Source organism: Zootoca vivipara, chromosome 7 (genome assembly GCF_963506605.1).
Source record: "Zootoca vivipara chromosome 7, rZooViv1.1, whole genome shotgun sequence".
NCBI lineage: Eukaryota > Metazoa > Chordata > Lepidosauria > Squamata > Lacertidae > Zootoca > Zootoca vivipara.
Genome location: NC_083282.1, coordinates 87,461,159 through 87,473,859, shown reverse-complemented (window position 1 = coordinate 87,473,859; position 12,701 = coordinate 87,461,159). Strand labels below are relative to the sequence as shown.

Here is a 12,701-nt window from a genome sequence, read left to right as displayed (position 1 = left end):
GTGGGGTTAAAGGGGAGGGGAAAGGGAAGCAGGAATTTAAAGGGGTCTCAGTAGCTGCATTACAATGTAGCAGTCTCACCTACATCATACAAGACACTATAAAAAAAAAACTGGCAGTGATCTACCCAAAGTTCTTTTGGGGAGCCGAAGTTGTTCCGCTGTTTTTGGTGAGCCAAAGTTGTTCAGCTTTTGGGGGGGGGGTCAGGATCACGCGATCGGCCAGGATCGACCAGGGACACCCCATGATCGACTGGTAGATTGCGATCGGCCTGTTGGACATCACTGATATAAGACAACCATCCAACCTCTGCTTAAAAACCTCCAAGGAAGGAGATTCTACCACCTCAAGAACTTCCACTGTCGAGCAGCTCTTACTGTCATAAAGCTCTTCCTGATCTTTAGTTGAAATCTCCTTTCTTGCAACTTGAAGCCATTGGTCCAGATTCCACCCTCCAGAGCAAGGGAGAACAAGCTTGCTCCATCCTCCATGTGACTGCCCTTGAGATATTTGAAGGTGGCTATTGCATCTCCTCTCAGTCTCCTCTCCTCTTTCCCAAGATAAACATACTCAATTCCCTCAACTGTTCCTCATAAGGCTTGCTTTCCAGACAGCTTAAATCCCAGAGGAAGGAAAAGGCATAAATGAACATGAGGAAAGAATTTGTCCCGGTGCTTCTTCTCACACCAGCAACAGCTGTACACGCAGTCCGGGCCTGAAAAAGAATTGATTCTGGAGCCACACACCCACATCGGGGAGTGAACTCACAAGGGTACAGAAACAGTAAAATGGTTTCTGGTTGGAATAGGGTGCCAACTCCAACCACCCATGCTGTGTACACATTTAAATAACATTGCTTCCCCCAAACATTCTTCCCACCTAAACATTAGGAAGAACTTCCTGACAGTAAGAGCTGTTCGGCAGTGGAATTTGCTACCAAGGAGTGTGGTGGAGTCTCCTTCTTTGGAGGTCTTTAAGCAGAGACTTGACAGGCATATGTCAAGAATGCTTTGATGGTGTTTCCTGCTTGGCAGGGGGTTGGACTAGATGGCCCTTGTGGTCTCTTGCAACTCTATGATTCTATGATTCTATGAAAGAATCATGGGGACTGTAGTTTACCACTCTCAGAACTATAACTCCCAGCACCCTTTAAAAAAAACCATTGCTCCCAGGATGCTTTGGGGAAAGTCATGTGCTTTCAATGTATGGTGCATTTTTAGCATCAGTAGACAGCAAGTATAAGGCCTTCCTTTTAAGACAGAGGGAGTCCAGAGAGCTTCCTTTCCATGGGGCACTTCCTAGGGAGGGCTACAGTGCCTGGGAAGCCACTTTGAGCACCAAGAGCAAAATATACATGACAGACAAAACAGCTACAAGAGAAGCCTAGACAGAAAAAGGCCAATCCACCACAAATGCATGTCCCCCACTTAGTGACTCATGGCTAAATATATGAATGGCTTCCGTTAGAAAGGATGTTTTGAGTTGTGGCGATATGGAAATTCTGCCTGTCGTATTTGATCTGTGGAGGCCGATACATATCTGTGAGTCACTACAATGTTGCAGCCCCCGAGTGATGAGCAGAAAACCCAAAAAAGGAAGAGGACCCAAGAACGTTACCGCAGAACTTCCTGTCGAGGAGCAGCGACAAACCAGCCAAATTACATTTACACCAGAGAAGAACTTGTACCAGTGTCCACACACGGCTCATGGGGTAAACTCTGCTTGCCTCTTTAAGTGCTTTATACAGGAATGGTCTGAAGCTATGTTTAGCCCTTCTTGACATAAATTAACACTGTGAGGTTGGTTGACGCCACAAAACATTGTGGCATGCTGAGGTTACGCTTAAAGTTGGTCTCTAAATGCAAGGTTGGGACACTTCGTAAAGTGAAGGTTGCCCACTCGAGCCAAGCAGAACACATTCCAGTGCCTCACAGGTGCTGTCATCTTGGTTTAGAAAAATAAATAAATTTCAAAATGGCGGCGCTCCATTCCAAAATGGCAGCAGCCACGTGTGTGAGACATCTGAGACTGTGGCTGTGGCCTTTCCAAAATCCTTGCACCTCCATCTTCCGCACTGAAGAAAAAAAAAAGGTCCCAAACCCTGGCGATAGGCTTCAAGGTGGCAAGGCCAGTGCACAAGTTTTGCAGTGTGCTTTTGCTGTTCAGAAAATACTAAATTATATACCGTTAAATTATTCTTCCCCGGAGGAGGGGGAAATGAACAAAAATAATACCAATCATTTAACAGGAAAAGATGAATACATATTCTTTAGACACAGTATCTTGGAAATGGTGTGAAAGTCACTTGTCGTATCCTCCGTGCTATACGCCGTCTTGAGATTGATGCGGGTATTTGTTCTCTTGGACGTCACAGTTGCCATTTTCAGAGGCGTCAGAGCTTCCCGGAACAGATTCAGGGGGAGGTGGCTTGTAGAGTGCGCAAGCAAGCAGGAAGAAGAAGGATCCAATCACCTGAAAGACACCAAAACTTTCAACTTATGTACTTTTTCCATAAGTCCTGATCTTCTCAGTGGAGGGCAAAAATAAAGATCACTCTTGCCCCCTTTTGATGGACCATCCAAAGTGTCCCCCAGCCTTGTGCCCTCCTGTTTTGGAGAAAAACTCCCATCACCCCTGATCCTAGGAGCATCAGAAGTTGCCAAGCACTGTGTTAGACCACTGGTCCACCTTTCTCATCATTACAGTATCTACAAAGATTGGTGGTTGCTCTCCAGGGTTTCGGGCAGAGGACATTGCCAGTCCTACCTGGAGATACCAGAGATGGGACCTTCTGCGTGCAAAGCAGAAGCTTTATCCCTGAGCTATGGCCCTTCCCTATAGCTCTGGGCATGCTGGGTGGTGCTGGTGCGAGTTGGAGTCCATAAACACCTAGCACTCCTGGCTCCTTCCCTCCCAGTGTCAGAACATTTAAGTTTGTGCCAGTCTTCAGAATGATCACCACTTCTAGAGGAAGGAAACCTCTGAGTACACAGACTGGGAGCAAAACCAGGGGAACGCCTATGGCAGTGGTGGCGAACCTATGGGACGTGTGCCAGAGTGGGCACTTAGAGCCCTCTCTGCTGGCACATGTGCCATCACACCAGCAGGGCCGTTCCTGGGTGTTGGCGTAGTGGGCATCCATCCCCCGCCCCCATGTGACTGCGTGCAGGAAACGCTCCCTAGAACACGCGCCGGCTGCAGCAGCATTGAGGGAGTTGCGGGCCCACCAATCAGCTGGTTTGGGGCCATGCCGCTCCCTCCCCCACGCCGTGATTGGTTGGGTTTGGTGCCGCGAGTGTGATATAGTTAGCGGCAATCTTGCATGTGATTGGCTGCTTTGTCAAGGGTTTATGTTGAGTGGTTGCTGCCGGCGAGCCCAGAGATGATTGGTAGCTTTTGCCTGGGGTGCTAGAGGAAGCTTTGTTCATGCATGTGTTTATCGGTACCTACCCCCTTCAAAGAAAGCTGTACAGCTCTTGCCCCAAAAAGCTCTGTGGGCAATCTCCCCGCATTTTATTTCAGTTTTATATATTTGTATGTGTGCACACAGACAGTCATTATTATCCCATATTGAATTGCCGTGTTGGCACTTTCTGATAAATTACAGTAGCACCTCGGCTTATGTTACCCTTGGGTAACGTAAACTTCGGGTTGTGAAAGCGGCAAACGTGGAAGTGTTTCACCGTGCATGTACAGAAGTGGTCCCTCCGGTTGCGGAAACCTCAGGATCCAACCGGAGCTCCGGAACGGATCCTGTCCGCAACTGGAGGTACCACTGTAATTGGTTTGGGGTTGCAGTTTGGGCACTCGATCTCTAAAAGCTTCGCCACCACTGACCTATGGCTTTCAGGCTCTGCGTTCAAGTTTCCTACTGAAGGAGCAAAGAATAAGCAAGGATACAGGAAGCAAACTCAAGGAAAGCTGAGCTGGAACAGCAAACTCTTTGTACTCCTTCCTGTCCAAAAGGATCCTATGGCCAGCCTGGGCAGGTGGGGTCAGTGCAGTACCTGGAGGAGCTTAATTGAGAAGCCGCCCCCTGTAGTTTGGTGGGTCACTACACGTGGCAGCTGTGCATAATAGCTGCCAAGTCTCCCGTATTCCCCGGGAAACCCCCGTTTTTCCAGCTGCTCCCAGCTGAAAAAACAGAATTTTTTTTTGTTTTTCCCCGGTTTATTCTGGTCCGGCGACCATTTTGGAACTGGGCGGAGCATGCTCAGAAGCAACTTTTGATGCTGCTTTGCCCAGTTCCAAAATGGCTGCAGTGCGACTTCTGGCGCGGCGGCCATTTTGGAACTGGGCAGAGCAGCATCAAAAGTCACTTCTGAGCATGCTCCACCCAGTTCCAAAATGGCAGCAGCGTTACCTCCAGTCTGCTACTTCCGGTCCAATCACTTATTTCTCTGACAGGAACTTGGCAGGTATGCTGTGCATAGATTCGTAGTTTAATCCACCAAGGGCATTCTTGCATTCCTAACTCTAGGATGCACTGTGGCTTTTCATATTTCAGATGTGCCTTAAGGTGCACTTTTTAAGCTGGAGACTGGAGGAGTTTTGCACATAGCTGCCAAGTTCTCCCTTTTTTTAAGGGAAATTCCCTTATGCTGAATAGGCTTCCTCGCGAGAAAAGGGAAAACTTGGCAGCTATGGTTTTGCAACGGGCTCTTCTTCCAATAAGCACTGCTCAAACACCCATGGCATTATCCAATATGTGTGTAAACCTCACAATGCGCTGCTTTCCGATTGATCATAGAAGCCAGAGTATGTGACACAGCTGGCAAACTATACCCATCGGGGCTGGTTCAGCTGCAGTTCAGCACAGAAACTCGGAAATGAGCAGTACGCTTTATTCTTCAATCAGAGAAACAAAACCCAAACCGAGAACTCCACGGCAGGACTAGCCCAAGTGAGGCAGTTGCCAGGATCTGAGCCTCCCACTTCCTCCTAAGGCTCCTCCCCAGCTGGCTGCTGACTCAACAGCCACAAACTCTCTGTGCTTTTTGTTCTGCTACTTGTAACACCCTCCTGGTTCTTGGGGACAGAGGAGGATGGGAGGAGGAAGCAGTGGAACTGGCAAGTGGCTCCTCCTCCTCTTCCTCAGCAACCTCAGACTCACTTAAACCTGTTGCTTGCTCAACCCCCAACCCATCTGCACTCTCTTCCTCCTCTGGCCTGTCTCCTGAACCCCACCACCATTCTCCTAGCCCGGAGGCTTCCCACTTGGATGTATCACTGGGGGCGGGGGTTCCCCAGCTGTAGCCCCACCACCACCATTCCTCCTTGTCTAGCCAGTCCCTGACATACCTAGGCTGTACCACTTCAGACTCCAAGTGAGTCTGATCCCATTTAGTTTTGCATGCGGAGCTAAGCTTCTCAATGAAGAAACGTTTGGTGATATGAACAGCAAGCAAAATCTGAATTAGTACAACCCAGCCACATGTGTGTGAGGACTCCGGCCCTAGTTTTGGCACACAGCAGAGGTGCGCCTAGGAACAGCAGAAGCTGTCTTATACCGAGTCAGACCACTGGTCCATGTAGCTCAGTATTGTCTACACCAGGCATCCCCAAACTTCGGCCCTCCAGATGTTTTGGACTACAATTCCCATCTTCCCCGACCACTGGTCCTGTTAGCTAGGGATCATGGGAGTTGTAGGCCAAAACATCTGGAGGGCCGCAGTTTGGGGGTGCCTGTTCTACACTGACTGGCAGCAGCTCACCAGGGTTTCAGACTGGAAACTCTCCCAGCCCTACCCGGAGGTGCCGGGATTGAACTTGCAAAGCCAAGTGATCAGTCTTCATGCTGCCTCATGTTGACAGATATAGGATGGAACAGAGGGCTGGAAAAGTTCTCTGTTGAAGTTCACTAAATGGTGGAGATGCAAATAATTTAGGACTACCTTGTATATAACACCTGCGACCAGGGTGTATCGACTCATAGCAAAGTTCTGGTAGACATAGCAAGATCCTTGTTCACCACACTGGTTCTGCCAAAGGAGACACGACCTGTCAATCATCGACCCAAAAGCAATTGGTCCTGGAATACCACCTATGCAAAGATAGAAATGAGAGAGATGCCTGCGGTTGGAAAAATCTCACACTAGCCATGCTCCACCCAAACCGATTCTAGCATATCTGGAAACGCTGGTATTGTGGACCTCCGCGGGAAACCTTCGGTTGTGTTAGTTGGCGTTAAATTTGGTCTGAAAATCCTGCTTCAGTGATTAGATGGAAATAATCGCCGGGGAAGACTTGGGAAAACAATACCTGCTTAGGTCATTTTATGATATCTTTTAAAAGGCCAGCTGCAAGGCCAGTGTTTTATATATACACAAGCACACTCCCTTGAATAACACCATGAATGTGTGTTTCTTGGGTGAATCAAAGTTCCCAGTCTGTTGGCACAGCGCAAGGATCTCTGCTCCACACTTTAATTCCTCAGAATGCAACAGTGCTCCCTAGAAATACAGGGCCATATCCTATGCTAGCTACACTTGGAGCAGAGCCATTGGAATTAATGGACATGACTAACGTGGGTCCAATCTTTTCAATGGTTGTACTCTGAGCAGAACACAATGGACACAGAATGATCCGGACTCTAGGCCCAGCTAGTCCAATTTGTGGAGATCTCTATGCCGTAGTCTTTTCAGAATGGGGAGGTGGCCCAATGCTAAGCATTGGGTCATAGGAACATCAGTGCCACCACAAAAGTAAAAAGAGGGGGGTGTCATCAAAGACATGCTTGGACTAAAGGTGTGCAGGTCTGCAGATGCTGGACATTTCTGTTCAAATACCACCATCCTACCTTCTCAGCTAACTTGTTTTTGTGGTGGTGGTTGTTTTAAGAAGGAGGCAGTTGTATATTAAAGGTCAGTATGCCAATTGGTCCAGCATTTGGGGTTTGTTTTGTTTTGTTGCTTCTACAGACATATAGGACGTCTTCATAGCCTACATGATTTTATCTTGAGTAAGAGTTATGTCAATAAACAAGGAGTAGATTATTAGATCTTAGCTGTATACTGTACCAAGTGTCCGGACTACAATCCATTGGATCCCCAGAGCAAACGATCGCTGCCTGTCTGAGACACACCTAGGAAGCATAAGACAAAACATTTATAAATGATGGTGAGCAGGAACAACTCTTGAGCAGTGCAGCAGCTCTGCTTCCCATAATAAAGTGGTACCTCTACTTACGAATAACTCTACTTACGAATAACTCTACTTACGAACAGAGCTCCGTCCGCCATCTTGGATGCGGTTTAGATAGGATTTTTTCTACTTACAACTTTTTAGATAGGGTTGCTTCGACTTACGAATACTTTCTCCCAATGCATTCCTATGGGATTCGACTTACAATTTTTTTCGACTTACAAATGTGCGTTCAGAACGCATTAAATTTGTAAGTAGAGGTACCACTGTACCACCAAATTGTGGGTCTCAATAGTTAAGGGCACAGTGATCTGGTTCATGTTAAATATTAAAACGCCTCTGATGTATAATTTTGTAAAAAGATCCTGATGGCTCAAAGTCATGGCAGTTGTTTCTGCCTACCAGAACGAAAGAGACACAGATATTCAGTCCAACACATGTTCCAAAATCCTGGAAGCTATGTGATTCTCATGATACGGAACTCAAGCTTGCCCAACTGGCTGCTAAGTGTCTCTGACTTGGTTGCATATAGATGTGCAGCTAATATTAAACCAAAATTTTAAGTCAGGGGTGTGGCCCTCCAACTGTTGTTGAAGCCTAAATCCTAGTAGCTGCAGGCAGCATGGCATGGTTTTTTCCACTGTGTCGTTACAGGTGAGCGATCCCCCCCCAAAAAGCTCAATGACTTTGAGTTCATCCCGCTCCCCTAAAAGAAGGTCAACAACTTTGGCTTCCCCCCTCCCCCAAAAAAGCTCAATAAAAGTTAATTTGGGGGCAGCTAAAGGTGGCACTGTGGGTTAAACCACTGAGCCTAGGGCTTGCTGATCAGAAGGTCAGCGATTCGAATCCCTGTGACGGGGTGAGCTCCCATTGCTCGGTCCTAGCTCCTGCCAACCTAGCAGTTCGAAAGCACGTCAAAGTGCAAGTAGATAAATAGGAAGGTAAACAGGAAGGTAAACGGCATTTCCATGTGCTGCTCTGGTTTGCCAGAAGTGGCTTTGTCATGCTGGCCACATGACCTGGAAGCTATTCGCCGGCTCCCTCGGCCAATAATGCGAGATGAGCGCGCAACCCCAGAGTCGGTCACGACTGGACCTAATGGTCAGGGGTCCCTTTACCTTTACCTAAACTAAATTAGGGGGCACTGGGCGGATCTTTGCACCCCGGCGGCACATATGCTAAAGACAGCCCTGTTACAGAAAGTAACTGATCTGATGTGTAGCGATCTTTCCTATCCTCCTTAATTCAAGAGGGTTCTGGAAGCTTCTCTGTGTGAAAGATGCAAGCAGAAGGTTCATGATGTTTGGGTTATTCTTTCAGAAAAGCTGAGTACAGCTGACTTAAACTGTTCTGTTATCTCTTTCAGTCAAGGTCATGCTGGCTATAAAAATAGGCCGGAAGGAGCCTGGGTTTCACTCACTCTCTCTTTCTGTCTTTCTTTCTGGTGTGGTGTTCTTTATGCTTAGTGTTAAGGTTTTAGACCTATTATAAGTTATTGTAAGTTTAAGTTAAGTCTGCTGCAACTGGATTTCTTATGGACAGTGCCAATCCTGAATGTATTGGATTTGTGACCATGATGCTCATTTGCCTTCAATAGCAGTAAAGCTCTGCTGGATGAAATATTAATTGCCTCTGGTCTACTTTTTGGGAATCCTACAACGTGTTTAAGTTTTAGCTCTGCTAACTATACATTGGAATCTGCTGTGGATCAATATTGAGTAGAATTTCAATGACAGGTCAGTGGTCAGGGACGATGGGAGTTGAGGTTCTGCTGGGGCAAGCTCTGAAGAATGAGATCAGGTCCTTGCGGCTTACCGTAAAGTGGCCGTCAGAGCAGGAATGCTGCTCAGGAATGTGAAGAGGATGACCATAAACATGAAAACCAGGAGGAGGGTCCTTCTCTCACATGAGGAGGTACACTTTCCTGTGGTCGCCAAGCCAGGTGCAGCGGGAGCATCAAGTATACAGCTGCACTCGTGGTAAACCTTGTCAAGCATACAACAAGAGAAGGTCCCATTTAGAAGCAATCCACATGCTCTGCCAAAACATGCTACTTTCCCACATGCTGGGAAGCAAACAAAGATGCTTTTCGTTTGCATATTGAGGTGGCACCAAAACTTGGTGATATAGAACCTGTGTTTTGCATGCAAAATGTACCAGGTTCAATCTTGGACATCTCCAGGTGGGACTCCAGAAGACCTCTGTCTAACACCCCAGAGAGTTACTTCCAAACAGCACTGAGCAGCTTCTGACAACCTTGTGAGCTCCAGATGTTTTGGACTACAACTTGCATCATCCAAAAACATCTGGAGGTTACCAGGATGTCAGAAGCTATTATAGAGAATGCTGAGAGACAGCAACCAATGAGACACACACCTCATATATACCAGGACAGATTTCACACTTTGTTTTAATACAATTGAATAAAAAATACACATGTGCGCACACACACACACATTTGAGGGGGGAATTGTTTTAGAATCCCCCTCCCTCCCAGTTAATTTTAGCTCTGTTCACAGCTTGACTAAACTGCGATGAAGCAGGCTTCATGGCATCTACAAGTGTCAGGCATCAGAGGATCCAACCCTCCACAGTAGATTGCCAGGAATGGATAAAACAAGGAGAGTTCTTACCAATGCTTTTTATTTAATATTCACAGAGAGAGGCTTAGAAATGCAGCCTCTGGGAGTAATGGTGTTGCTCCGAGTGAAACCCCACCCACTCTGTCTGTCCCACTTCCTCATGAGTCATCACTACGGGTGCTGGAAAGTGCCTTTTGCCTTTGAGTTCTTTGCTCTCCTACTTTCAAGGCCTGCTGTGTTCTGGGAGGAGGGGGTCTGCAATGCTTTATAAAGACACTGAGTCCAACAGCTGTCTCTCCCCTGGTGCTTCTTCTTCCTCCTCTCCCATTATTTCCCAGCTTTCCCCCTCATCTGCTTCTGAGCTGTGAGTTCCCTCAAACCCCTAATTCTGAACTGTCTCCTTCTTCTCTAGAAGGGTCAGGCTGGGAAGGCAGTCTCCACCATTCCTCCTCTGCCCAGTCCCTGACAACAAGACAGAGCAGATCTTTTCCATAGATCATACCTTTTTCCTGCCGTCGTGGCTGGTTGATACTTTCTTGCATCCTGCATGGCAGGGGGAGTAATACATGATTCCATCATTTCCACAGACGGGACTGTACATCTCTCGCAGACAATCACACTCCACATTGCAAGGGGCGGACAGGTTGAGGCGGCCTTCGGGTAAGATGCTGGACAAAGCACAAAAGTTGCCAACAAACACCACATTTAGTGTCCAAAGGCGGGCCACATTCATAAGATACATTCAATGCATTACAACACCAAAGAAGAAGAAGAAGAAGAAGAAGAAGAAGAAGAAGAAGAAGAAGAAGAAGAAGAAGAAGAAGAAGAAGAAGAAGAAGAAGAAGAAGAAGAAGAAGAAGAAGAAGAAGAAGAAGAAGAAGAAGAAGAAGAAGAAGAAGAAGAAGAAGAAGAAGAGGAGGAGGAGGAGGAGGAGGAGGAGGAGGAGGAGGAGGAGGAGGAGGAGGAGGAGGAGGAGGAGGAGGAGGAGGAGGAGGAGGAGGAGTTTGGATTTGATATTCCGCTTTATCACTACCCGAAGGAGTCTCAAAGCGGCTAACAATCTCCTTTCCCCTCCTCCCCCACAACAGACACCCTGTGAGGTGGGTGGGGCTGAGAGACTTTCCAGCAGCTGCATGTGGAGGAGCGGAGATGCAAACCCGGTTCCCCAGATTACGAGTCTACCGCTCTTAACCACTACACCACACTGGCTCTCGTGGCTTCCCCCAAAGGATTATGGGAGCTGCAGTTTGTTAAGGGTGCTGAGAGTTGTTAGGAGACCCTTATTCCCTTCAAAGAGCTACAATTTTCAGAGCGGTTTAACAATCAATCGCTCTTCCCAGGGGAAGTTTCCCATAGTTTCTCTCTCCACCCTTCCATTTTAACTAGGCTGCAAGTGAGTGACTGGCCTGAGGTCACCCAGGGAGCTTTATGGCTGAGTGGGGATGTGAACCCTGGTCTCAATTTCCAATTCCAATTTCCAGCACCTTTATTGGCATATATGGCCTCAATTTCATACATTAATAATCCCGAGTTTCCGCCTTTGCTGCATCCTCAGCATCATTAGCCAACATGTCTCCTACCTTCTGTCATACATCTGCGTCACTCCAGCCATGGGCATGTTGGGGCAGTCGATGAAAAAGATGAAAATAGCCAGCAAGCTGGACATGGTGCAAAGCAAGCAGAACTTGATAATCCCCGAACAGCGCAGCTTAAATTTGTTCACGATGAAGCCTCCAAGGAATGTGCCTCCTCCTCCGGCTGGAACCACGAGGTAACCTTCCAAAGGAGAAGAAATGGGCAAGATCACGTATGTGCTTAAGGTGCTTTCCTTTATCTTTTGCAATCAAGACACAGAGGGAGCTCTTGGCAGCTCAGGCTGAGAATCCCTTTGTGATAGGACAGGTCTCCCTTTGATCTCGAACACAGGCTGCAGCAACACTGGAAGGAATCACCAGTATCTGTTTGTTATGTACTGAGCTGAATCATAGAACAATAGGATCCAGAATCAGCAGTCTGATTGGTCCGCAGGAGCCACCCAATCCAACTCCAGGTGGAAGTGAATCCGCAACCTGATTGGCCTGCAGGAGCAGCCAATCAGGCGGCTGGCAGAAGTCGATCCACAAACTGATTGGCCCACAGGTGTAGCCCTGAAGTAGCCAATCACGCAAAGCCCATTGTGTAAAGAATGTATATAAGCAGATGGTTTTGGGGAAAAGGGCATTCTTCTTCTCTTCTTCTCCTTGATGACTACAAGCTGAATAAAGAGCATGAAATTCACTCTCGACTCCGAGTTCAACAAAACAAATAGCCTCAGAAGGCTTGTGATGCCTTTGAGTCCCTCCAGGCTGGCGGGGTATTTGTTTGTGGGTGGGTAGACTCTGCAACTTGCATTTGATGCATTAGTGGTACATTTGCACTGGGCCATCCCCAAACCATTCTGCTTTATTAGTTGCTCTGCTTCTTCAATATTATCACATTTTTTTTGCAAGCTGGAGGGCCACTCTTTGCTACAGCACATGAAATGAGTGTGTGGCGGAGGGGACCCAGATCAGCAGAGAGCAAACGGGACATGAGCCAATTGGGAAATGAAGCAGAGTCTGCAACCTGAGACTTTACTGAAAGCAGGATTGCATAAAACCAACTTGATGCCAGCTGGAACATACGACGTTAGGAATGCAAACGAAAAAGGCTCGCCCTGGCCAGTATCTGGATGGGACACTACCTAGGAACTACAATTTAAGCAGCTGTGAATACAAATTACACAGTCATTTACTGTGTGGGATGCCATTTAGCAGTTGACTACCTGGTGACTGTAACCACTAGGAGAGCTGGTTGTGCAGCCTGGCACCAGGCTAGAGCCAACACCCTTTGGATTGGCCCTCTGCTAACCCAGACCCAGAGCTGGAGGCGAGAAGCTTCCATGGTTACACAGTACTCCTCATTTCTGGAGTAATTCTGTTTACCCAGGCAGCCCTTCC

The 12,701-nt window shown here is 47.5% G+C and overlaps 1 protein-coding gene across 1 annotated transcript in view; it reads right to left on the bottom strand.

Moving 5' to 3' along the window:
• Positions 1 to 357: 357 nt before the first annotated feature.
• Positions 358 to 12,701, bottom strand: part of SLCO4A1 (solute carrier organic anion transporter family member 4A1) — a 30,367-nt gene continuing 18,023 nt past the window's right edge. The window contains exons 6-11 of the mRNA XM_035124310.2: positions 11,304 to 11,499; positions 10,226 to 10,391; positions 8,957 to 9,126; positions 7,018 to 7,082; positions 5,893 to 6,041; positions 358 to 2,470 (exon numbers count right to left, since the gene is read on the bottom strand). Of these exons, the coding sequence (XP_034980201.2) occupies positions 2,321 to 2,470; positions 5,893 to 6,041; positions 7,018 to 7,082; positions 8,957 to 9,126; positions 10,226 to 10,391; positions 11,304 to 11,499 (896 nt within the window). The 3' untranslated portion in view covers positions 358 to 2,320. The remainder of the gene's footprint in view (positions 2,471 to 5,892; positions 6,042 to 7,017; positions 7,083 to 8,956; positions 9,127 to 10,225; positions 10,392 to 11,303; positions 11,500 to 12,701) is intronic.